Genomic DNA, 26,210 nt, shown 5'->3' with positions numbered 1-26,210 from the left:
CTGCCGACCTATTGATTCTTTAGCTACAACATGCGCTGCTGCGCTCGCCATGGACGACTTATTCAAGTTCCCCTTTGGATCCAGTGCTCTCCGAATCTTGAACACGCGGCCCATGCAACTCCAAGGGCATTTCCAGTGGCATGAAGGTAGTCTTGTGTTATCTCACCTACTTGGTCACCGTACATTCACAAAACCAATATGTAAAAGTTCGTTAGCTCCGGGTTCTTCCTCCGGGCTAATACTCTCTAGACATGGATTATTCAAAAGAGGCACCCAATTTACCCAACAAAGAGATAGGACGAGGAAACCTCACTCTCGTTCTTGAAGGGCGGGTGGATTGTGCAGACAGGAGGGCAGCACAGCTACTAGGTGCATCATACGGTGGTTGACGATGGTGGCCTCGTCGAGCACCTTCTTGGCGACGGCAGCGCCCGTGTCGGAGGCGACCACGAACTTGATTGGCGAGCGCCTGGTCTGATGGTCTGCCCTACCAGCTTCTTCCTCGCCCGGCCCGCCAATCCTTCCCAGCTCCGGCCCAATGCCATGCCGCAGGCGCCCGAGGGGCATGTCAACCTTGGTGGCTCCCGGCATGGCTGGTTTTTGCGGCAAAAAACAACAACGACATGACGGGTCTGATCCGTGCGGTGCAACAGCGAATCGAGTGGAACGGCCGTGAATCGAGCCGAATCGGGATCTCACCTGAAGGAAGAGAGAAAGGCGCACATGGCGGCATGGCGTTGGGCAACAAATAAGATGGGCATGAACACACCGCCCCTAGCAAGGCAAAACGAAGAAACCTGGACGGCAGATCGAAGGGCGGTGAAAGGGTATTTTGATCCCTAAGTGTTTTAGTGTTAATGACAATATCACACGTGGACTAACCGTGTGCTCGAGTGTTTCAGATATGAGATAAAATAGCACCAGACGGTTCGTTGCCCTCAAAAAGGAAATGAGCATATCGGTGTTTAGCGGCTTTTTATTTATATTGAGTCGTAGTAACTCCGTACTATAAAGAAGAAGTCCACATGGGAAGTTAATGGGTGAATCAACTTCACGTACACAAATCTATCATATTTGCACCCACATAAAGACTACCCAAAAAGAGAGAGAAGAAACCAAACTCTAAAGATCAGTTTTTGGGCTGCCAGAATTTCAGGTGTGAAAGTTCCGGTCCAACTTCCGGTCGCTCTCTGTTAACCCCTCGAGAATATGCGGAAGTTCCGGTAATTTGCACCATGCTTGTTCTGCAAACAGCAACACGCCTCCAGCAAACCGACGCCACCGACAACCTAGCATACACAACATAACCTAGCGTATAGAAACTGACAAGCAGGGCCCAATCACCAGATAGCTCCACAAGCAGCCGGACAAGTAAAGAAACTAAAGAAAACAACAACAGTGCAAATTTGCACTAAACGGGTTTGGGGATTTTTAGGGCATCGATCGAGGTCGTCTGAGACTACAAGTATCCAGCAGAGACATCGCTTGAGAATACTTGTTTTAACCCATAATCATTTTATGGACTACAAGGAGCCTTGTCATCGTTGGCGTCGAGGTTGTTGAGACGGAGAAAGGTGCTCTCGCCGGCGGCCATGGATGCCATCGCCGCCGCCGCCGCTTTGAGGGTCGCCCCCACGCCGGTGAAGGCGGGGCCGTGCTGCTCCTTGCTGATTCCACGGCGACCACGCCGATGAGCGAACCATGCCAGCGGCGCTCGAACTCTTAGCGGCGGGGGTGGAGAGAGAAGGAAGGAGGGGGCACCAGCGTCTCCGTGTTGCGGTCAAAGAGAGGACCAGCCGGTGGCGCTCGAGCTTTCGGGAGGGCACGCCGATGAGCGGACCGGCCTCCCCCGCCGCTGACGCTAAAGATCTAGGCGCTCGTCTCAGCAGGGGCACAGGGTGAGCGGGAGCGGCAGGTGAGACTGTGAGAGGAAGTAGGGCGGAGTAGGGCGTTCGGGGAAAGGCCCGGAGAAAGGTAGTTTTCTTTTTTTTCGCCAGAGCTTCATACCGAGGTCCACGGGCTGGACTAGCCCAGTACGGCCCGATTAACATTTTTCTTAAAAAAAATCTAAAATTTGGAGGTGAGGAGAGTCGCCCCTCAATGTTACATATGTGTTGACCACCACACCACATTAGTCATTGTGTTAGGCTACACGGAAGTCAGGTTTTGACCCATTAGGTAAGACCCACAACATTTGCTATAACAAATAAGAGTTCCACAATGTTTAAGGCCAACTTAAGCCATAAGATGGAGCCCACATGTTTGAACTTCTTTTTCCCACCAACCTCGCCTCTTTCCTTCCCGCGAGCCCACATGTCGAGACAGAGTTGGCTACTTTATATTCCAAACTGCGACTTTAACCAAATTTGAATCCCCGTGATTTCAAGAATTTCAAACTTGTTCCAAATTTTTTGAAACTTTTTATGTAGGTGGGAAACACCATTTTAAACAAACCCTCTGAGTTCGTTTTGACCATCAAATAATTTGTACAAATATCAAAACGTGTTAGTGTAATAAGAAAGAATACCTACCCAATCTCCGCCGAAGACCCCAGACAGCATCGGCCTTTCTTTCCCCAACCTGCAACTGACGTGCGTCCCACCCGAGTCCCGCGCCCTGTCAAACCGCCTGAGCCACTCTCTGCCTTCGCAGAACCCGCATTGAACCTGGAAAACGAAGCACGAATCTCGGACGAGAAAATGAACGGTCAATTCTTTACAAGTAGGTCCCGGGCCCAGTAAATTAGAATTGTCGTGGATCCACCGCCCATTAAAAGGCAACAAATTTAGAATAATAGCAGTCCCAGTTCGACAGATATAACGGAAGCATGTATACAAGAACACAGTACAACGATTCCAATTTTTTCAGGCGGACATCAACAAGTTGAGAACAACGTCATCAGTACATATAAATTGTTAACGCAGAGAACTCAACACGATATAGGCTGTTAGTACTAGAAACGAAATTGATGATACAATACATGCTCCATTGCAAGGACAGATTATACACAGCCAAGTCTGAACATTTGAATCTTTGCAAGGACAAAATATACAAGCAAAAGCTCGACACTTTTGTAGGTCTGAACTCTGAACAATTGAATCATCAAGCACTTAACACTTAAATATGTTCTTACATAATCATTCAAGTAAACATATTTGGCCGGTTTACTTGTACACTTAGGCTACAAAAGACTATAGTTAGCCTCAAAAATCCAAAATAATATAGGCAACGCTGTCAAAAATACTAGTCAACACTGTCCGAACTACTATCTAGCAAGCTTGTCACCCTAGAACAGATCATCATAAATATCATCATCTCAAGGAGGGGCTGTTAGGAGCTGTGTGTTAACTGATCATGGCATTGCACTCCCGAAGTTTCTCCACTCCTGCTTGAGGCTCTACATCATCACGTTTCTTTTGTTGCTGCCAATAAAAGAATTGTCTGTTGCAAAAAAAGAAAAAAATACTAGTTGGTAGTTTAGGAATGAATGGAGAAGGTATATCATATTGTAACATACCTTTGCTCTTTTGTTTTCGGATGCAACAACTTTGTTGGGCTTGCGTTTCTCCTTGAGTAACTTGTCAAGCCAAGTTTTCTTTTTTTTTAATTGTTTTTATCAATCCTCTTTTTTCTTGAGTTTTGCCGCACAAAAAACTCATTTTTTGTTGAAGATTCGGATCAACATTTTCTTTGTCATCACATGGCTTATTTGTAGCGTTGGTAGCTGCGCCGAGTTTATCCTCTTGTGGACTAACGAAATCAAGTGCATTTTGTAACATCAAACCACACTCGAGAGAGAGTTGGCTACTTTATATGCCAAACTGTGAATTAACACCAGTATACCGGCCGACTCGGTTTGAATCGGGTACTCGTGACCCGAGGTGTTGTCTAATGCGGCCGGTCGCGTTGAAGGATTGTCCCGACCGCCCGCGCTCCAGGAAATATTTATATGGGGGGCCAGAAAAATTACACATACTACACTATAAAGAAAAGCAAGGACTTAATTTTCAAATCTTCTTTCCTGTAACGCCACTGTGCATTAGTCCTCATGACCTCTGAACGTCCACCCGGGGTATATGGAGATGCGGTCCCGATCCAGCCGGTCGCCTTTCCTGTAACGCTTCCGAAGCTCGGGACACCGAACGATATCCTGTCTTGCAGAACAGTGAGCCGTTGTTGTATGGAGTTGGCCAAGGCTACGGCATGTCTCAACCTTAAACCGTCGAAAAGCAGAGATCTCTCCCAACCACTCAGGGAGCACCACACGAGCATTAAAGCAACATATTTTCAATCTTGGACAGAGGTGAGGTGCTGTAGTGATGCAAGAAGGCCAGCCAATTTCGGCAAATCACAGATGTCAAGGCTCTGAAGAGATTGGATCTTCCACAGCCACACAGGCTGTCCGGCAGTTGTAAAGCATCGCAGTAGATATTGGAGGAAGTTGAGGTGCACCATTGACCGAGTGAGGCAGCTACAGTTCGGTACGGCAAGTGCCGAGTGTCCTTGGCTACGGGTTGCAGAGAGGTAGAGATCGAAGAAGCCGAGGCGGGGAAGACATACGCCTTACATGCAGGCCCAGCCTGTCAGTTTAGGAAAAATAGAGAGTACGCTAATCGAGGTAATTTGTGACGCAAGTTTGTTTATATGGGATAAATTTGTCAAAATTTTGTTAAATGAGACAGATTGTGTCACAAAAGTAAAAATAAGGAGAAAAAATGGTATTCACTCTTTGTTTACTCCTAAAGTGTGGCACGCTTTTCACCACCGCCGTCTCACCAACGAACACCACATGGTCTGAGCCTGAGCCAGAAAGTAGCGACTCCAGCAAACCATGGGAAACTCACAACACGCAATTGAACAAAACAAAACCTCGTATGGGGTCTTCACATCTTTACTAATAAGCAGATAACACAATAATAGCTTTTCAAATTAATGCAGTTAACTTAACGGCACAGCAAGACAGTTTGAGAAACATAAACCAACAGCAGCAACGCTCTTCTTCAGGTAAGCACATGTAAAGTGAGGTCTTAGTAAGGTTTCGGACAAACAGCAACCAGAACAACTCAAGCAGAAGATAAGTATTACTCCAGTATCACCTCAAATAAACACACCGAGTGGCTCTAGAGATTCATGGCCTGCGCAGATCTGTAGTCAGCAAGAGTGTGCATTAGCACTTTGGCATCAGTACGTTGCAACAACATTCGGTCAAATTTATTCAACAGCAGTCTGTGCAATCATGAACATTTTATACATCAGAAATACTCTAGAACCTTTTACTGTTTCAGAAACCACATCACAAGAGCACACATTCATACAATTTCACACGGAGTGACATTTCACAGCACCAAATGTCTCAACATATTCATAAAGGGCACAACAATAAGTATTACAAACTGAAAATGCAGCCTAGCGTCCTTCAAAAAGTTATAAATGCATGAGCTTGAAAGTACATTGGCCCACTTAGCTATAATGATGGATGTTCAATATATGAAGCAATAAACATCAACATCTACGGTGCCAAATGAAGACGATTACATCTATTGTGAAATATATTTTCATATGTTGACATTTTTTGCTGTAAGTTTGGTCAAGCTTTAGGAAATTTGACAGTCAGTAAAACTTATGCGCCCTGCATTTTGGAACAGGGGAGTAGTACATATAGTGTATCCTAAACCAAACTTCACACCAGACGTAGTCACTGAGCATACATAAACTTATACTCCAAGCGTTTCTCAATAGTAGTAGTTCCCTCCGTCCAACAAAGGATGTCTCAACTTTGACTAAATTTGAATGCATCTATACACTAAGTCATGTCTAGATACATCCAAATTTTGACAAACTTGAGACATCTTTTTTGGACGGAGGGAGTAGTACATTTAGCTTTATCCTAAGTCAAACTTAGTGAAGTTGAAGTTTGACTTGGTATATAAAAATATACAGATCTACGATATCAAATAAAGACAATATGAATATATATATTTCATTATGGATAAAATGAAACTAATTTGGTGTCGTAAGTCTTGGTATATTTGTCTAAAAGATTGGTCGAACTTAGAGAAGTTTGACTTAAGACAAACATAAATGTTGTACTCCCTCCGTCCCATACATGTATTAGACGCTTTTTGGGAATAGATACATCCATATTTGGGCAAATTTGAGTCACTTAAATATGGGACGGAGGGAGTACTATTTACAAACGGAGGGAGCAGTTGTGACTGCATGCATTAAAGATGGAAACTATGCTACTGAAAAGGTGCTCAAACAGGTTGATGCTCTTCAGAGCGCACTTAAGATAAAGATTTTCATTACTTTTCACTTGGGATCACGAATGAAAAGAAATCTTTATCAATTCATCCATACTGGACAAACAAGACCAAAATCTTTCAGCAAATTTAAACAAGTGATCAATAGGACATGTTGATGCCCCTCAGAGCGCATTTAAGATAAAAGATTTTCATTACTTTTCACTTAGGATCTCAAATGAGGAAAATCTTTATGAATTCAACCATACAGGACAAACAAGACCAAAATCTTTCAGCAAAATTTAAACAATTGATCAATAGATCTTACCTGTGGTCTTCTAAACCGTACAACTAACAACGTTCTTTCCCAGGCTGCAGATAGTACATACATACATATATATATATATATATAGGCGCTATTTGACTCCCTGGGTGCAGAATAATATTCTGCACCCGCGCCAGGTTTGCTGGAGCGACCGCCCCGCACCGCGCCACACGACCCCGCCGCACGGACCATGAATATTAATCTGCATGCGACGTAACAAATTTACGTCGAGGAGTAGTAGCACCGAGCGCACGTCTCGTCTCGGTATCTGCTTGCAACGTAACAAATTTACGCCGGAGTAGTAGTAGCGAGCGCACGTTTGAGGCAGCAGCAGCGAGCTCACGTCTCGTTCGGTATCTGCATGCACCGTAATAAGTTTACGTTGAGGCAGCAGGGGGCATAATTTGTGAGGAGTGTCCACTGTGTTTGGATGAGACATAAGAAAGTTACGTTGCAGCTTATAACAACGTAGGATGCTAGTCAGCTAGTACGACCTTAAATTACGGCAAGCGATCGAGTGGTTCAGAAGGCTCTGTTGCTTGGTCACGTTGATTCATAAATCACCGGATTGCTATTTTTTGAGTGGTTAAAAAAATTACGTCGCTGGGGCGCTCGCTCGGTCGGGTGGCCAGGTTGGTCCGGTCGTCCGGCTAGTCAGAATGACCAGGGTGAAGAATAGTTATTCTACACCCTGGGTATCTAATAGAGTTTCTATATATATATATATATATATATATATTAATTTCTTAATATAGAAAATGAAATAACACAATAGCTAACAACTTACATGTCTCTTAAACAAGTGGTAACATTCTTTATTCCTGCCGTACAGGGTTGTGTCTTGTTCTGCAGCTCGACGGCAATATCTCCCAGTAATCCACCCAAGAACTTATTGGATTCCATAGCCAGAGAAAATGCCGCCTCTTATCTCCTCCATTTTGAGCTATTCCAAATTAAATTATACAAATTAGTTTATCACCAAAATACAAAAGGAAATATTTTATGAAGAAATATCTAAATGTGATTAATACTAACATGTGGACCGGCATGTTTAAAGAAGTTATTGGAGAAATGTAGACACTGTGCCCGATTAGCACCGTACGGCGGAGGAGTCGGATTTCCCTTCTGATCAAATGTACAACCATAGGTGTAGACCGTATCCATTGCTCGAACATTCCTGACCAAATTGATCCACCCCCTTGGGCCACCAAGATTTCCAAGGAACATGTAGATAGTTTTATGATCAACATTACTGAGCCTGCTGAACAGGTTATCAAGCAACTGGCATACAGATATTCTCTGCATGTAAGATATAACCGCAGGGTGATTAGTCAAAAAAGCTACCACATCCTCACTGTCTGGGTTGGCGCCATCTGGTACAGCCCACAGAAAATCGAGCAAGTTCTGAACATGGAGTGGATAAGATTTACTGGAGTTATCACAGAAATCAGCGCTGAATATGGTGTGAAGTCGATCATAATCAAGTTTGGCAGAAGCCTGACTGTATTGCACTGGGACAATTGAACCGTCGAATTTTACTTGCCCCTCATGGAATAGGATTTGCGACGAAGTAAAATTACCTCCGAAACTAATGCCAGCACAATGTTTCTGACACATTCCTATCAATACCTTCCTAGTGTGATGTTGCAGATGCTCAGAAAGAAAGGTCGCTGTGGTTGCTGCTGCTGGTGCTGCTACGGCTGCTGGTGCTGCTACTGCTGCTGGTGCTGGTGCTGGTGCTGATTTTGATGCTGATGTAGATGTCAATCGATTGGTATTTAAAACTAAATCAGGCGGCAAATTCACACTGTGGTAACGAGGACCAGCACTGACAATATCATCCCACGTCTGGTACCTGCCAAAGCAACAGCATTAGTACTCCAAATAATAAATTAATCAATTGATATTCCATTGAATAAAAGGATTTTAATTTATAACGTACCTAACACCACCCCTTAGTTTAGGATGAACTATGATCGTACTATTGTGACGTATATGATAATAAGAAAGTGGTCTCTCCAGCTCTAAGACTTTTCCAGATAATGTTGCATAGAAATCATCTGACTCAACTCCTGCTCTGGCAGAAGCAGCCTTGATCAGCAGCTTTACACTCCATTCGGTCAGGTTCTCCTGAAATGGTAATCTAGATCCGCAGAGCTCTACAAACACCTGTCAGAACCAAAAGTCAAATGTTCAGCTCAAAACAAACCCTCTATAAAAGCAGTAAAAGTTCAGACAGACCTGAGTAACATCAGGATCAAACCCTCGGCATGAGCACAAAACAACTTCTGGATCAACAGAGCTGCTGCTTAGAGCAGATGTACAGACATGATCTATAGTTGGAGAAGTTTTAAAAAGAATAAATTGATCATCAAAGCAAGTTTAGGATCTGCATATGTCGAATAGCAAGATTTACAACGAAGCAAGAAAAAAAATCTCACCTGCGGAGTCAAGACTACCACCTTTGTAGATTTGTTCACCTCCAGTTGTATTCTGACTTATATTCTTAGTGAAAGGAATAGCTTCGAAATCATCACACAGTCGGGCACCACATGTCAGGCACGCTGTAAACTGCAACAGTACACACAAAAAATTAAGATTAGACAACTTCTTAGGTCTCTATAAGAAATTAGAAATAACCTACGAAAAGCATGACAAGCATGTATCCTAATCCAAGTGAATAAGGTGATAAGCTGGGCAAGTATGTGCCCCTCCCACACATAATGACAGACATCATGACACTAAGGTTCTTTGCTAGATAACGTGTGGCCGGAACCCGTATATACTATATAACCCTGTAAATATCCACTTCATTATATTAAGATATATGTTGCCACCCATCATGGTTGCCACGGCCTCCCCTGCTACTTTTCCCTAAAGAAGACTAAGGCGCATTGCATCATCCATGGGGTTACTGCCTGTTACTGCTGGTGGCAGAGGGATCAAGCTCTTGACCCCTACCCCCACACAGAGCCTGCTTGAAACACCCTAAGCGTATAACTGACTGCCATTGACACAATGTGGAAATAACAGAACAGAGATGAGCACTGCTGACATTAACTTTATAATCTCATCATAGGAAAAGTTTAAACACTAGGGAGATTGAGTGGACAAATTTGCAATAAGTTCCAAGGAATGGGGTGGCTCCTCCTTGACACCTAATGTTTTAATTTCATGTACCAACAGGAGGGCAATCGACCAAAGTATTCAAAGCAATGTTAAACTATATGACTAATCTTAATTTTCACAAGTTCAGACTGAAAATAGCAGAGACGACTTACAGGTTCTATCTTTGGTTTTTTTAGAGCTGCACCGTTGGAAGGTTGGGCATCATCATCCTCTAGTCTCCTCTTTTCATTGACCCTTGATGCAGGCGCATTGCGGAAAGCAAGTCCTTTTGGTGTTAATTTGGGAGGTTTGTTTTCTTGTGGTACACTTTCAAATTCTTCTTTCAGTTTTGGAGCAAGTACTGATGATGGCAACTTATCTTCCTGTTGGACGAAACAAGAGTAAACATGAAAAGAGGTGAACAAAACAGCTTGAGCTCGTACAACTCGTGAACTTAAGAACATATGAAAGTTTTAAGAGCGGTGGTCACTACATCAGTGTCTTCGTCTTCATCGTCATCAGATTCACTTTGTCCAGCTTTACAGTGGACCAGCGTTTTTACTTCCTTACCAGCCTTACTCAGGCCACCAGCTCCTTGTTCATTGCCATCATAATCATAAGCCTATGAATATTGCAATGGGAAAGTCAGATACAGTATTTCTCAACTATTTTGGTAAAGGCTGCATTTTTTGCATATTAATAGATACTGTGAGCACAGGCACGGGTATTTCTTTCAGCATGCTTAATTTCTGGTGACGTGGGAGCTTCAGTTAGGGTGATCACAGACACTAAATTTAGTGCGACCTAGATACTGTGAGCACAATTACGTGCATTGACAGGACATATAAAGTTTCAGTTTCCAGTACCAACAGTAAGAAAATCAAAGAAATAATTTGCCATAAGTTAAAAGGAAGAGGGTGGCTCGTCCTTGACGCCTAATGTTTTAATTTTCTGTACTTGGTAAAGTAGGACGATCAATCAAAGAATTCAAAGCAATGTTAAAATTATATGACTAAATCTTAATTTTCCATGTTCAGACTGAAAATAGAAGAAATGACTTACAGGTTATATCTTTGTTTTTCTAAGAGCTGCAGCATTACAAGTTTGGTCATCACCATCCCCTGGTCTCCTCTTTTCATTGAACCTGGATGCAGGTGGCATGCTGATAGCAAGTCCCATTGCTGTTAATTTAGCAGGGTTGTTTTCCTGTGGTTCACCTCCGAATTCAACTTTCACTTTTGGGGGATCACCTTCCTGTTGGATGAAACAATTGTAAGCATTTCCGTCAAAAAAAACAACAACTGTAGACATTAAAACTAGTCAACGCGACTGTTTGTGCTCGTGCAACTCATGAACTTCAAATCATACACAAGTTTTAAGAGGACTGGGTCTTCAGGTAAGCACATGTACAGTGAGGTCTTATTAAGGTTGCACACAAACAGCAAACCAGAAAAACTCGAGCAGAAGAAGATACTGACACCTAGCACCCACACACAGTCTAGCCTCACCCGATCGGCTGCAAGATAAGCATTATTCCAGTAACTGAACCACCAAAGACATCACCTCAAATAAACACAAGCAGGTTTCGCGAGTGGCTCTTGAGATTCATGACCTGCGCTGATCTGTCAGCGAGGTTCCGCATTAGCGCTTTGGCATCAGTACATTGCAACAATATTCGGTCAGATTTATTCAACGGCAGTCTACTAGCGTCCTTCAAAGCACGAACCAAATCCAGTTTGTACCTGTTGGTCTTCCAATAAGCCCTGTTGGTCTGCACCGATCTCACAGGTGAAGAGCTGTGACAGAATCCGGTATGTAGTTTGCCGATAGAACTTCACATCATCATTCTTCATATCGATACGGACTAAGTACTGCCCTTTGCACTCCAAATGACTGCCCACCACCCTCATATCATTAAAGACTACATAAACAACGTTGTCTTCATGCTTGCTAAGGAAAGGAAGAGAAGGCGCTAGCTTCCGCATGCCATGTAACAAATGAGTCCCATTCTCCCAGATCTTTCCAAGATTGTACATCTTGCCATCCTTCCACTCTGTAAGGTCAGAAGAAAGAGTCCATGTATTCATCTCTAATTTGTGCCCAGGCAGGTGCCCAACTTGATCATCCACGCTAACAAACTTGATCTGGCCGCCAACACACCCAATGGAACGAAATTCTTGCACCTGCAGCGTTTGATTCTCAGGGCTGAAGAGATCATAAGTGGGGCAATTATCAGGCAATGCAATATAACGGAACTTCAAATCGTTGTCTTCTTGCAAGTTACACAACTCACAGACCAGCATGCCTTTGGAGAGATCTACCCAGCAGAGAAAGCCCCCAAATGAGAAGCACTTGTCGGCGCAGAAATCAGTGGTGGGCGAACAAACCTCGGGCGGCAGCACAGCAATTTTACTAACCCAACCTGGACTAGACGACTGCCACAAGAAGAGTTCGGCTTCGGAGCCTTCCTTGAGCCTTTCTTTTTTCGTCAGTTCGGCAAGAACATAGCCGGCTCCCTCACCTGCGCCATCGCCATCGAAGGACACAACAACCGCCGTTTCGTACCCGATGGCGGACTGGGACATGTGGTATGGGATTTCTGGAATCGGCGAGAGAGAGTTCTTCCTGGCGTCGTAGATCAGATAACCTCCATTTCTAGCACAGATGTCACTGCCAGGCCGGTATTGACCGGCATACAGGGCAAACAGATGCTTGTCTATGCTCGAGATCCAGGCTGAGTCAACGACCCCGCACAGGGGTGGGACGGATTCCGTCGGCCGGAGTAGACGGATGTAGGATATCTCCGGTGGATCCGCGAAATGCGCATCGGGTTTCAAGCTTTCTAGGTATGCGGTGATCGCTCCTCGCGTCTCTTCAGGACGTGGTGGTCTTCCTTCGCTCATCCAGCCCTTTGACTGTTGGCTGGCCTCGCTGAATAGCCCCGCGTCGTGGGTGAACGGAAGTTCCGGGGGGAGCAAAACCCACGACGGGGCCATGGTTGGTTGAGGAAGGGGAAAGGCAGCACTGCGATTTGGGGGTCGAGGCCTCGCCCCTCGCCCGTCCGCCTCCGGCCTCGCCCTGGATCTGGCCGAGATGGGGTTCACGCGGTGGGGCAACGCGCGGATCTGGAGGTGCACGCCATGGCTTCGTGGGAGGGAGGGAGTTTCGGGAGAGGAGGTGAGGTGAGGAGGGGAGACGAGAAGGAGAGTCACGGGACTGCGCGAGCGAGAGGAGGAACGAATCGATACCTGCCGTTTCGACTTACCGAGCGGTTCCGCGTATACGGAGAATATTCCTTTTAGTGGGACCGGTTTGTTCCATCCCATTCTTGTTCGTTACTTTGACCAAACGCGAGAACGGTCTCCAAAAATAGCACGGTTTCATTACATTCCACCTGGTTCTTGCAACCAAACTAAACTGACCCTAAAACGGCGGCGCAAGAAGAGACGGCAACTTTTTTTTTAGTATCAGAAGAGACGGCAACTGACAAAACCTAACGATCCCGAACGTCTAAGGAAACGACGGGGCCCAAGTGAGATTGGGATTGGGAGGAGCCCGAGTGACGCGGTACAAATGGCCGGCCATCGGGCCGTTCTTTTTTGAAAATACCAAAAAGCCCAGCAGGCTTGGCCCGTTTGCACCTGGCCCGAAGAAAGGTAGTTTTCTTTTTTTTTCGCCGGAGCTTCATACCGAGGTCCACGGGCTGGACTAGCCCAGTACAGCCCGATCAACATTTTTCTTAAAAAAAATCTAAAATATGGAGGTGAGGAGAGTCGCCCCTCAATGTTACATATGTGTTGACCACCAAACCACATTAGTCATTGTGCTAGGCCACACGGAAGTCAGGTTTTGACCCATTAAGGTAGGATCCACAATATTTCTTTACTACTACTTAATTTCGAGTTTGGTACGTCGTTCGTACGTCATTTTCATCCAAATTACATCGATGCCACCGCCTCCGAGATGGCTCTCCCAGGTCCCGACTCCCTCCCCACGAGCCCACGAACGAAAAAACTGGAACAGAAACTCCTCTCCTTGTACACAAAAACTCCTCTCCCCGACCCATCTTCCCATGAAACCGCCGCCGCTTCATGGCCTCCTCGCCCTTCGCCTCGTAACGTCGAAGGCGCGACCAGCAGACGGTGCCGCCGCTCCATCACCGACTCCTCCTGCTCCGCGACTCTCTCCCGATGCCGTCAAGATCTGCCTCCCTCGCCACCACCGCGAACACCGCCACCCTTGGCCTCGTGGCGTCTCCGTCGGTCGTCTGCGCCGCATATCCTCCTAGCGCCGCTCACTAGCTTGCCCAGGGTTGAATCTAAGTGGTGTTTTTCTTTCCTGATTCGGGTCAGAATCCTGTGGTTCTTGTTTTTTTTCCTTTGCCAATTTTCTCTGCTCGCTTATATGCTTACGCAATCGCAAATTTGGTGCTGATTTTGGTTGAGGCTTTCTGATGCTTGATTTTCTGCAAAAATGAAATCTCTTCTTTTCCCACAAAGTTTGGATCTTTACAACTAAACAATCGCTTTCACCACTTGTAGGTCATTAATTTTGTGGCAGTGGTCTCACAAAACCACAGTTGTTGCTAACAGTCTCACAAAATCACAATTCTTGGTGCAGAGTCTAAAAAAACCCTAATCTCGATGATTAAGCGGCTTGATGGTGTTTCTGACGACCCGGGCCCACAACGTGGCATTATGAGACGGGTCGAGGAGGCTGACGCGGCAACTTACTTGTGGGCTGTGGCATTGAATACGGGTCGGGGAGAAGCTGACGTGGCAATTGACTTGTGCGCTCAGGTGGCATTGGAGACGGGTCGGGATGGCTGACGTGGCAACTGACTTGTGGACCCGAGTCGTCAGAAACACCATCAAACCGCTTAATCATTGAGATTAGGGTTTTCTGAGACTCCCTGTCCCAAGAGTTGTGGTTTTATGAGACTGTTAGCAACAACTGTGGTTTTGTGAGACCACTCCCACAAAAAGTGTGGTCCTGTGAAATTTACTCTTTTTTGTTTATCTTTATGTCAGAGAAAAAGTACATGTCAACTACAGTATCAAGTATCACCGGCGAAATAGGCAAGGCATCCCTTCACGCTGAACGATGCTGAAAGGAAAGACACTCCTAATCTAAAGTTTTGACAGGTCCATATACACTGATGTCCTTTCCTTGAAATGTTATAGAATTATATGATGTAGCTATTCAGTTGCCAGTACAAAGTCTCTTAAGCCATTGTTTGTCCATATTTTGGTTTCTCAAAATTCCTGCTTGACATTAGTTTACAGGCACGTAGTCCATAGCATATTACTTTGACACATTTTCTATAGATAACTCAACAACACTCCAGCTGAAAAATTGCAATCACCACTCTCTTCCTCATCTTCTGATTCATGCTGAGGATTATCTAAATTACAATCACCACTCTCTTCCTCATCTTCTGATTCAACCAGGCTAGCATTAATGAGTGGTTGAGTGACCTGGCAATAATTGGTTTTTGGAGGTGCCGATTTGGAACCTCCGTTAACAATTTTTGTGCCCTTAGGATCAGATTTCTCATGGTTCTTCATCAGAGTGTCTCTATTTTTCTCCAAGTCTTGTATTTCATCATCCATAATGTTGTCATCTTCATAATCATCATCTCCATTATAATCTTTATCTTTCAGACCCATCACTCTGTCAATGTCCACTCCTTCCCATTCTACAGTAAACTGTAACGGATAGAACTTCTTCTTCATTACAACCATTCTTGCAGGTGGAATTTTAGCAAGGTTTCTCACAGCCAATTTAACCCTAACTGTAGCATACATAGATTTGAAGATTTCATTCCAGTCTACATCCAGAAGCAAACCAAAACATTTAAACACTTGTGTAATAACTTTCCAGGTGCACCATTTAGGTGGGATTCCATTGATCTGTAGCCAGATTTCTGTTAGTTCACCCAGTTCTGGGAGATCTCCATCCCAAGGCAGAATTTTGATAGTAACTCTTTCATTCTCACCCCCCCCCCCTCCCTTAAGTTGATTGAGGGCAGTCCTACCAGGTCAGTCACCTTTTTGGTAGGAGGGAATCTTACCAGAAAACTTTTCTCCTCCAATTGTCTAACGTGCCAAGGCCAGGAGGCATCCCAAGTGATTGCCATACACTCCTCTAGGTCCTTGACAGATATGTTCCCATGAGTGACAGCTATTGACTCCATAGTTGCCCATATTTAGCCATTTTGTAGAAGCTTTATCATCTACATTGATGTGAAAAAAATCCTAACCCTCCATTAGAACTTTCAACAAAATGTGCCATAGGAATTTCTCTCCCCCAAGCCAGGCAATTGTCCATATGATGGCCAGGTATGCTACAAAGAAAGCAGAGCTTTGGTTTAACATAGTTTCCCACATAATGTCCTGGTCCTCCACAATTAAAGCAAATCAACTCTTTGTATTTAGGATCCATAGGTTGAGTAGGCTCCTCCTCATTGATCCTCTATTTATTGTGTCTGTTTCCTTGGTGCTGATTATTAGCTCCTGACTTCTGCCTCTGTTGCTGCTGCTGATTCTGCTCCTCAGCATCAGGTTATTGGCAGAAGATATATATGACAGGCAAACGAAACAAGTCTAAAGAAGCTGTGATCTAGGAATATGTTACATCATATTTACATCAAGGCATGGAGCAACCGACAGTACACAGACATTTCATCAAAAAGCAAATAATCTAAAGAAGTGGTGATTTCAGAGTATGTCACATAATATTTATGTGGCCACATACATCTTCTTGACAATGGCAACCAACTCCGAGGAGAGTTTCTCCAGGCCAGATGCAGGGACCTATGATCCTGTATACTGAATCGTAGCGGTTGGACTGTCAGGCAGAGAACTCTAACAGATAGAATATCTCCATGAGCGCGAGAAAGTGATACAAGATCTGCTTTGACTCAATCTTGCGATGCTACTTGCTTGTCTAGTGAGGTACGCAGTGAGTCACGGGACTGTTCCAGCATATCGCTCCAAAACTGACTTGCCTTCAGCTCTCTGCGTGTGTGCAGTAGGTCATTGAAACTGTCGTCGTGAATAACACGGCCATCATATTTCTTGAAATGGTCAATTGCCAATGAATACACAGAATCAATAGCGCTTTCAATCGTTTCCATCTAGTCTTCATGAAACACACGATCCTCTGAATCTGAATCCTCATCCCACACCCGCCATCGCAGCGGAAGAAGCAACCAGAGCTATCAACAGCACCGGCGAACAGAAACTCGATCAACAGTAGCGAGAGGCGGAGCAACCAACGAGAAACCAACCGGATGAGAACAAATGAGCGCAGAGAGAGGAAGAGATAGAACCAAAGCATTAAACAGCGGGACTGTCTATTGGGTAGGCGCCTGATTTGAGTACATATATCAGTCGCCTGTTTTGAGGAAGTAAACCAGGCGCCTGTTATGTGTTCTCAAAACAGTCACCTGTTGTTTCTGTGGGAATCAGGCGCCTGGTAATTACCCAAAAAACAGTCACATCTTGTATAAGCCATATAACACAAAACTAATGGAAGCCAAGAAATATCAGATTAACATCTAGGTGTAACATGTTTTTGTTATCACAAACAACAGCAACCCCCATAAAAAAATCGCCTGAAAATGCCCGAACATAGCTTCAAAAAGACTAAAAAGATTAAGAACAAAACAAAGACATTTGAATTTGAAATTGAAGTGATATAGAATATTTTCAACTGCATAGTCAGTACTGGTAGGTGAGGCTTCAAAAAGATTAAAGGTCAGGACTAATCAAAAACCATACAAAAACATATGACCAGAAAGCATACTTGCTACTTCAAACCAATAATGGGTAGTGAATTATGGGTGAAAAACATTCAAACATCTAATACGGATGCTATTGCATATTTCCAAAAAAAATGCAATTCAAACTGAAACCATCTGTATTTGGGTGCAGTTGGAATAGGAGTAGGTGAGCATACAAAATCTGTATGATTAAGGGCATTAACTCAAACACGTCACACAAGCCTTTTTAGCCAGAATACATACATGGTACTTTAACACCCTTACTTTAATCCAAGATAAAATGACCCCTAGCAAAAAAAAAACACACGTTAGGTTTGGAGCACATATAACACCTAGAAGCATAGAACAAAGAACAAAAAATCTCAGGTTGAGAGTACATGCAACAAAAACATGGCCCCTTACATTAGTCAGGAAGAGAAAATAATGTGCAGCCTGATAGTGCTCAGTTTCAGAATAAAAAAACTCCCGGAGCTGAAGACTCACTATAATTACTCTCCGTCTGACTACCACAGCATGTTACAAAGGGTAAAGACAAGAGCAGGCAAAAAAAAACTAAGGTAAGCTACAAACACTAAGTCAATCTATAAGAACCCCTACAAGCAACATAAGGTAAGCTATAAAACACCCAACATAAAACATAAAATATTTTCAAACTTGCACTACTGTTTGGGCATAACATGTTTCGTGGGAATGAATAGTGCAATTCTTAGCAAGTGTACAACTTGCACTACTGTTTTGGCATAGCACAAAAAATAAGAGGACAAAAATGTTCAAGTTAGAGCATTTAAACACCCCAGTTGCGTAAGAAAGAATTGCGATTATTAAAAGTAGGCAGTGCAGTTGCGCTTAGACAAAAGAAAACTTGCACTACTATTTTGGCATAGCATAAAAAATAAGAGGGCAAAAATGTTCAAATTAGCGCATTTAAACACCCTAGTTGCGTCAGAAAGAATTGCAATTACTCAATGTAGGCAGTGCAATTGCGCTTAGACAAAAGAAAACTTGCACTATTGTTTTGGCATAGCATCACAAATAAGAGGACAAAAATGTTCAAGTTAGCGTATTTAAACACCCTAAATGCGTCGGAAAGAATTGCGATTACTCAAAGTAGGCAGTGCAATTGCGCTTAGACAAAAGAAAACTTGCACTACTGTATGGCACTGCATCAATGAGATGACAAAAACTGTCCAAGTTAGGGCATATAGACAAACCCGGTAGCGTCAGAAAAAAAAATGCTATTACTCAAAGTAGGCAGTGCAATTGCACTTAGACAAAAGAAAACTTGCACTTCTGTATGGCACCGCATCAATGAGATGACAGAAAAGAATTGCAATTACTGTAGAAACACAGTGCAATTGCGCTTAATCAGAAATTAACAAATCATATAAAAAATTGATGGCATATAAACAGCACCCCCCCCACACACACACACCAGTTGTGACAGAAAGAATTGCGATTTCTGTAAAAACACAGTGCAATTGCGCTTAATCATAAATTAACAAATCATATAAAAAATCGATTGCAATGTATAAACAAAATGAAATGCACAGTACAAGTTGTGCAACTGCCAAAAAAACATGAACTGCGATTCCAATGAATTATCAGGCGCTGGCTGTCCTTGATATTGCTATATGAACTGTTTGTTCTAATGGACAAATGGATCTGGCAACAGATCTAAAAATAGGACTGCTTGAGGACAACTAATTGACATGATTTATACAGAAAATCGATTATTCACTCGGGAAGGCAATAGACACAATCTAGTATAACAAACCAAGATACATTATTTAAAAAACTCACCAGAAGGATGCCTAATAACATTGTGGACTACTCCATACCTAAAACTAAAAAACATCTAATATAAGGGCACTAGCAGTGAGAAACACTAAGAGATTGAAAAAAGCTTATCAGTCCAGTCCAATGTTATTTGGACATAACCCGAAGAAGCTACTGCCCCATCTACCATTACAACACAAGCAAAAAGCTCCAGGTGTTAGAAGATGCATACCACTGCCACCTCGCCCCCAGATTTGATGCAGCTAACCAAAAACCAGAGCACAAATCCTATCAGGCTACCTTTTTTTTTTAAAAAAAAGAGAGGTTTTCCCTCTCCGGTTTCCATTAGAGAAACCAAAGTGTCTACAAATTCACAGGCTCGAGCCTGTCAGCTGAACCGAGCAAAGGTTTCAGCCAAACTTTTAACAGCAATAAGAAAGAGAAAATCTACTACTCCTGAGAGCTCAGAACAGAATCAAAAGCAGACAGGCACAACATTCCCTCCCTTTTGCAAACAGCACCATCAAACTGGAAAAAGACATCGTCAGTCTCTTCATCAGCATTGAACAAACTGCAGCCGCGCAGAGTTTCAGTCAGCCTTCAATTCTTCACTGAACTGGGTTCCAGCCTCTCGCAGCCTCCCTATCAGGCTACCTAACAGCAGCCAAAACATAGCAGCACAACGACACTCCACACTTAGCTTCTCGATTTGTGAATCTAATCCAAAACAAGCACTCAACCAACAGAACACAGAACATTGCGAACAACCACGGGGCTCCCGCTCCCCACCATAGAACAAACAAATCAACGCGCCAGGGGCTCAAAACCGCACCATAGCCAGCATCAACGAGCACACGGACACTACGAGAAAGCTGAACGCTAAGAATCTCAAGCGAACGGCAGACATGGATGATGGAAGAAGACAAGGACTCACCTGAGCGCGATAATCCGACCGGAGAACCAAATACGCACAGAGCTGCAAAAGTGGGGAGGGGGAGGAATCTCGCTGGAGAAAACGAAGGGTGGAAGAAGAATGGCGAGAAGCAAGCAGCGAAATCTCCTTTCCCCTTTCTCCACCGAGCTACTCCGTGCGGGACAAGCTGGAAATGGAAGAGACAGGCCATGGCCTCACCAGCAGAGCTCGTCCGACGCAACAAAAGGGACACAGAAGAATCTCCGCAGAACAGATCGACGGCTCTCCACATCGACTGCTTCCGAGAAAAAAAGCAGGCGCTTGTGCTCTAGCAATCTATTTCTATTATATACTAAAAAGAGTGGCATCGAGATGACACCCTCGTTGATCCACGTCACCTCAATTATTTTGGACGTTGGATCTGGAATCTAAGAGTCGTAGAAATTTGTTTTAGTTACGTGCGTTCCTTGCGAGCTGAGGACCGATTAGGTTGGGAATTCCGGTGCCGTGCGGACGAGTGGCCGGGTCGTTCGTGCGTTCTCGCGTGCACGGGGCCTCGGCACGCTAAGGTCGTACGCGTCGTTTTGATGAGACACATGGTTCCGCATCGAAGCCGTGCACGTCTGACGTCTAAACAAGGACGCACGCTAAGGCCGTACGCGTCGTTTTGATGAGACACATGGTTCCGCATCGAAGCCGTGCACGTCTGACGTCTAAACAAGGACGCACGCTAAGGCCGTACGCGTCGTTTTGATGAGACACATGGTTCCGCATCGAAGCCGTGCACGTCTGACGTCTAAACAAGGACGTGGACTAATTAGGATGTATTCATTGTCAAATCGATGCGCGAGTGCACCACCATGCATGCGAGTAAGATTCGTTAAAGTTTTTTCTGCAGCACCGAGCCATAGATATGCTATACGTACGTGATGTGCTATGTTCGTGTTAGGCATGCATGCACAATTATTGTCGAGTGATCCAGTTTTGGGATAATTAAATGTCCGTTAAATATATCATGCCATTTGGAGATTTTGGCGCTGTTGAAACCATGGTGATTTCAACTGTTCTATTTCATCGATCATGTTTCACTACATGAAATTAATTACTCCCTCTGATCCATAATAAGTGGGGGATTTATTACTAAATTATACTACTCCCTAGAGAGAGAGAGAGAGATGACTAGATATTTACTCCAGGGTGGCGTGATTTGGATTTATACCACACATGATTTGGAGAGAAAAGAAGAGAAGTTGTGCGAGAGCGGGAAAAGAAAAGGAGAGACAAAGGGACACTAGATTACATAAATGATACCTGGGAAATGCCGCTTGCGACGGTGTGCATTCGCACTCTAAATCTCTAAATCGTCTCAATGTGTTGGGCATTGAGATTGGTCATAGTTTGTATTTCAAAATGTATTAGTCCTATAAATCATGCAGCACTGCTCGTAGTATGTCCAATATGCTAACTAAGTCAAATATTTATTTGTCTAGCGTTAGACGATATATATGCTACCACATGATATCATGAGAATATTAAGTAGTAGGAATATATTTGATGGGCTAAAATAAAATTTTAAAGTGGTTTAAGACCTATATAGACCCAATATGTTATAATTACTGATAATTAAGTTAATATTTTGTTTTTGTGATGCCAACCGTAATATACTATGTTACGTGAAATATGTGTTACGACGTTTCAACTTTAATAATTCATTTTTTTCTTCACATGTCATGAAAATATTAAATAGTGAAGTAGCATGTATCTATATATATTTTGTAAGAATAAAAAAAGTATTCGTATTTAATGCAATCGTAGCACGTGGGGCGGCTCTCTCTTGGTCTCTCTCCCCACCCTGTGTTGCCCTCCTCCTCTCCCTCTCTCTCATAGCCCGTGGCATCGGCCTGTTGGACGGGATGCAGGACAGAAATATCCCGCGGCGACGGCGGGTGGCATGTCCAGATTCTGTCTATCAAGGGTGGCCCTGGGTCCGATCAGCGATGCGCCATCCTGATCACCGGCAGCGTGTAGAGAGAAAGGGAGATAGGAGGGGGACGGGTAGCACGACTATCGAGCCGTTGGTAACGAGCGGGAAGCTTGCGAGCCCATGACCAACGAGCGCGAGAAGTTCCTCCGACGTCGTTCCTCCCATACGAGCCTCCCTGCCCATTGGCGAGCACGAGCAGTTTGCGTCTATGCCTGGTCCCATCCCCGCCACCGACGCTGAGGAAGTAGGGAATGCACGGTCCGGATGCAAATGCGAGTGGCGCAACGACACTTGACGAAGAGAGAGAGGAGGGACAAGGCAGAAGGTGGGGAGTGGGGCCTACCATCATGTATATGGCAGTGTATAGAAGATGTGTTATATTTGCAAAGGAAATATAACGGTACAAATCCGAAGACAGAATCTGATTATTCAGATTTTGGGTACGATTGCATCCAGGTGCAAAAAATCCGCTCTGCTTCTAAGTGGTGGAAAAAAAGTTCAGTGGTACAAGTTAATATTAAAAATATAAGGCCACAAGGTGAAAAACAATAACTTACTTTTTTAGTCAATGATGGAATGGGCTAATAAGCTAACGCTATATCCAGCTAACGTTTATTGACTGGATGATACAATAACTGAAGCAACATGATTGTCATTCTTCTAAACATATATGGATTAGTATTTTTTTTTAAACTACCATGGATAACGGGAATCATCATACATCTATTAGGATTTTCTCTATGCATAGGATACTTACAAAAATATAATAATATAACATATATAGGCTACAATTATATAGAAGCAAATTAAGTAATAAAACGGTTTTGCTATAGAGAAGTCAATCGACTGATTTTTAGTTAGAGATAATTCGACGTGCTGACCGTTTGATCTTAATCTAACGGCAACAAGTGGGAGATGGGAGAGGGATGACATTCAAATTTTTTAATCCAACCGGCTCTAATGTGGATTTAAATTAAGTTTTTTCCTAAAAATCAATTGTCTGTGAAATAGCCACGCCCATAATAGGAATAGCTCATGCATATAGGTTACAATTTCAGTCATAGCCCGTGCATTTTGCGCGGGCCACCATGCTAGTTCTGTAAACAGTAACACGCCTCCAGCAAACCGACACCACCGACAACCCAGCATACACAAATGAAACCTAGCGTATAGAAACTGACAAGCAGGGCCCAATCACCAGATAGCCCCACAAGCAGCCGGACAAGTAAAGAAACTAAAGAAAACAACAACAGTGCAAATTTGCACTAAACGGGTTTGGGGATTTTTAGGGCATCGATCGAGGTCGTCTGAGACTACAAGTATCCAGCAGAGACATCGCTTCAGAATACTTGTTTTAACCCATAATCATTTTATGGACTACAAGGAGCCTTGTCATCGTTGGCGTCGAGGTTGTTGAGACGGAGAAAGGTGCCCTCGCTGGCGGCCATGGATGCCATCGCCGTCGCCTCCTCTTTGAGGGTCGCCCCCACGCCGGTGAAGGTGGGGCCGTGCTGCTCCCTGCTGATTCCACAGCGACCACACCGATGAGCGGACCATGCCAGCGGCGCTCGAACTCTTAGCGGCGGGGGTGGAGAGAGAAGGAAGGAGGGGGCACCAGCGTCTCTGTGTTGTGGTCAAAGAGAGGACCAGCCGGTGGCGCTCGAGCTCTCGGGAGGGCAAGCCGATGAGCGGACCGGCCTCCCCCGCCGCTGACGCTAAAGATCTAGGCGCTCGTCACAGCAGGGGCACAGGGTGAGCGGGAGCGGCAGGTGAGATTGTGAGAGGAAGTAGGGCGGAGTAGGGCGCTCGGGGAAAGGCCCGGAGAAAGGTAGTTTTCTTTTTTTTCGCCGGAGCTTCATACTGAGGTCCACGGGCTGGACTAGCCCAGTACAGCCCGATTAACATTTTTCTTAAAAAAAAATCTAAAATATGGAGGTGAGGAGAGTCGCCCCTCAATGTTACATATGTGTTGACCACAAGACCACATTAGTCATTGTGCTAGGCTACACGGAAGTCAGGTTTTGACCCATTAAGGTAGGACCCACAACATTTGCTATAACAAAATAAGAGTTCCACAATGTTTAAGGCCGACTTAAGCCATAAGATGGAGCCCACATGTTTGAACTTCTTTTTCCCACCAACCTCGCCTCTTTCCTTCCCACGAGCCCACATGTCGAGACAGAGTTGGCTACTTTATATGCCAAACTGCGACTTTAACCAAATTTGAATCCTCGTGATTTCAAGAATTTCAAACTTGTTCCAAATTTTTTGAAACTTTTTCTGTAGGTGGGAAACACCATTTTAAACAAACCCTCTGAGTTCGTTTTGACCATCAAATAATTTGTACAAATATCAAAACGTGTTAGTGTAATAAGAAAGAATACCTACCCAATCTCCGCCGAAGACAGACAGCATCGGCCTTTCTTTCGCCAACCAGCAACCGACGTGCGTCCTACCCGAGTCCCGCGCCCGGCCAAACCGCCTGAGCCACTCTCTGCCTTCGCAGAACCCACATTGAACCTGGAAAATGAAGCACGAATCTCGGACGAGAAAATGAACGGTCGATTCTTTACGAGTAGGTCCCGGGCCCAATAAATTAGAGTGGATCCACCGCCCATTAAAAGACAACGAATTTAGAATAATAGCAGTCCCAGTTCGACAGATATAACAGAAGCACGTATACAAGAACACAGTACAACGATTCCAATTTTTTCAGGCAGACATCAACAAGTTTAGAACAACATCATCAGTACATATAAATTGTTAACGCAGAGAACTCAACACGGTATAGGCTGTTAGTACTAGAAACGAAATTGATGATACAATACATGCTCCATTGCAAGGACAGATTATACACAGCCAAGTCTGAACATTTGAATCTTTGCAAGGACAAAATATACAAGCAAAAGCTGGACACTTTTGTAGGTCTGAACTCTGAACAATTGAATCATCAAGCACTTAACACTTAAATATGTTCTTACATAATCATTCAAGTAAACATATTTGGCCAGTTTACTTGTACACTTAGGCCACAAAAGACTATAGTTAGCCCCAAAAATCCAAAATAATATAGGCAACGCTGTCAAAAATACTAGTCAACACTGTCCGAACTACTATCTAGCAAGCTTGTCACGCTAGAACAGATCATCATAAATATCATCACCTCAAGGAGGGGCTGTTAGGAGCTGTGTGTTAACTGATCATGGAATTGCACTCTTGAAGTTTCTCCGCTCCTGCTTGAGGCTCTACACCATCATGTTTTTTTTGTTGCTGCCAATAAAAGAATTGTCTGTTGCAAAAAAAGAAAAAAAATACTAGCTGGTAGTTTAGGAATGAATGGAGAAGGTATATCATATTGTAACATACCTTTGCTCTTTTGTTTTCGGATGCAACAACTTTGTTGGGCTTGCGTTTCTCCTTGAGTAACTTGTCAAGCCAAGTTTTCTTTTTTTTTAATTGTTTTTATCGATCCTCTTTTTTCTTGAGTTTTGCCGCACAAAAAACTCATTTTTTGTTGAAGATTCCGATCAACATTTTCTTTGTCATCACATGGCTATTTGTAGCGTTGGTAGCTGCGCTGAGTTTATCCTCTTGTGGACTAACGAAATCAAGTGCATTTTGTAACATCAAACCACACTCAAGAGAGACTTGCTACTTTATATGCCAAACTGTGAATTAACACCAGTATACCGGCCAACTCGGTTTGAATCGGATACTCGTGACCCGAAGTGTTGTCAATGCGGCCGGTCGCGTTGAAGGATTGTCCCGACCGCCCCCGCTCCAGGAAATATTTATTAGGGGGGCCAGAAAAATGACACATACTACACTATAAAGACTTAATTTTCAAATCTTCTTTCCTGTAACGCCACTGTGCATTAGTCCTCATGACCTCTGAACGTCCACACGAGGTATATGGAGATGCGGTCCCGATCCAGCCGGTCGCCTTTCCTGTAACGCTTCCGAAGCTCGGGACACCGAACGATATCCTGTCTTGCAGAACAGTGAGCCGTTGTATGATATCCTGTCTTGCAGAACAGTGAGCCGTTGTTGTATGGAGTTGGCCAAGGCTACGGTAT

The 26,210-nt window shown here is 44.0% G+C and overlaps 3 protein-coding genes across 7 annotated transcripts; all 3 read right to left on the bottom strand.

The window, feature by feature from the left end:
- Positions 1-4,853: 4,853 nt before the first annotated feature.
- Positions 4,854-10,415, bottom strand: LOC100824768. The gene is made up of 9 exons (XM_014896334.2): positions 10,383-10,415; positions 10,169-10,297; positions 9,849-10,058; positions 9,009-9,138; positions 8,809-8,900; positions 8,510-8,736; positions 7,603-8,422; positions 7,355-7,510; positions 4,854-5,145 (listed from the first exon to the last, which is right to left on the bottom strand). Exons 1-8 carry the CDS (start codon positions 10,413-10,415, stop codon positions 7,457-7,459), a joined length of 1,695 nt encoding a protein of 564 aa, XP_014751820.1. The 3' UTR covers positions 4,854-5,145; positions 7,355-7,456.
- LOC104581828 lies at positions 10,182-12,921 on the bottom strand. 5 transcript variants are annotated; one of them, XM_010230588.3, is made up of 3 exons: positions 11,418-12,919; positions 10,738-10,929; positions 10,182-10,297 (listed from the first exon to the last, which is right to left on the bottom strand). In XM_010230588.3, exons 1-2 carry the CDS (start codon positions 12,669-12,671, stop codon positions 10,741-10,743), a joined length of 1,443 nt encoding a protein of 480 aa, XP_010228890.1. In that variant the 5' UTR covers positions 12,672-12,919; the 3' UTR covers positions 10,182-10,297; positions 10,738-10,740. The 5 variants fall into 5 exon arrangements, 2 of the variants coding, with proteins under 2 accessions (XP_010228890.1, XP_010228891.1); XM_010230589.3 differs by lacking the exon at positions 10,182-10,297 and adding an exon at positions 11,239-11,297 and having other exon boundaries at positions 10,771-10,929; positions 11,418-12,921; XR_001405257.2 differs by lacking the exon at positions 10,182-10,297 and adding an exon at positions 11,184-11,297 and having other exon boundaries at positions 10,788-10,929; positions 11,418-12,920.
- Positions 12,922-16,272: 3,351 nt separating this feature from the next.
- LOC112272047 lies at positions 16,273-20,459 on the bottom strand. The gene is made up of 3 exons (XM_024462593.1): positions 20,172-20,459; positions 17,705-17,748; positions 16,273-16,894 (listed from the first exon to the last, which is right to left on the bottom strand). The coding sequence occupies exons 1-3, from the start codon at positions 20,440-20,442 to the stop codon at positions 16,814-16,816; spliced, it is 396 nt and encodes a 131-aa protein (XP_024318361.1). The 5' UTR covers positions 20,443-20,459; the 3' UTR covers positions 16,273-16,813.
- Between the last annotated feature and the right edge of the window lie 5,751 nt (positions 20,460-26,210).

The sequence above is a fragment of the Brachypodium distachyon genome, chromosome 1 (assembly GCF_000005505.3).
Source record: "Brachypodium distachyon strain Bd21 chromosome 1, Brachypodium_distachyon_v3.0, whole genome shotgun sequence".
NCBI lineage: Eukaryota > Viridiplantae > Streptophyta > Magnoliopsida > Poales > Poaceae > Brachypodium > Brachypodium distachyon.
This window is presented reverse-complemented; position numbering and strand designations above follow the sequence as displayed.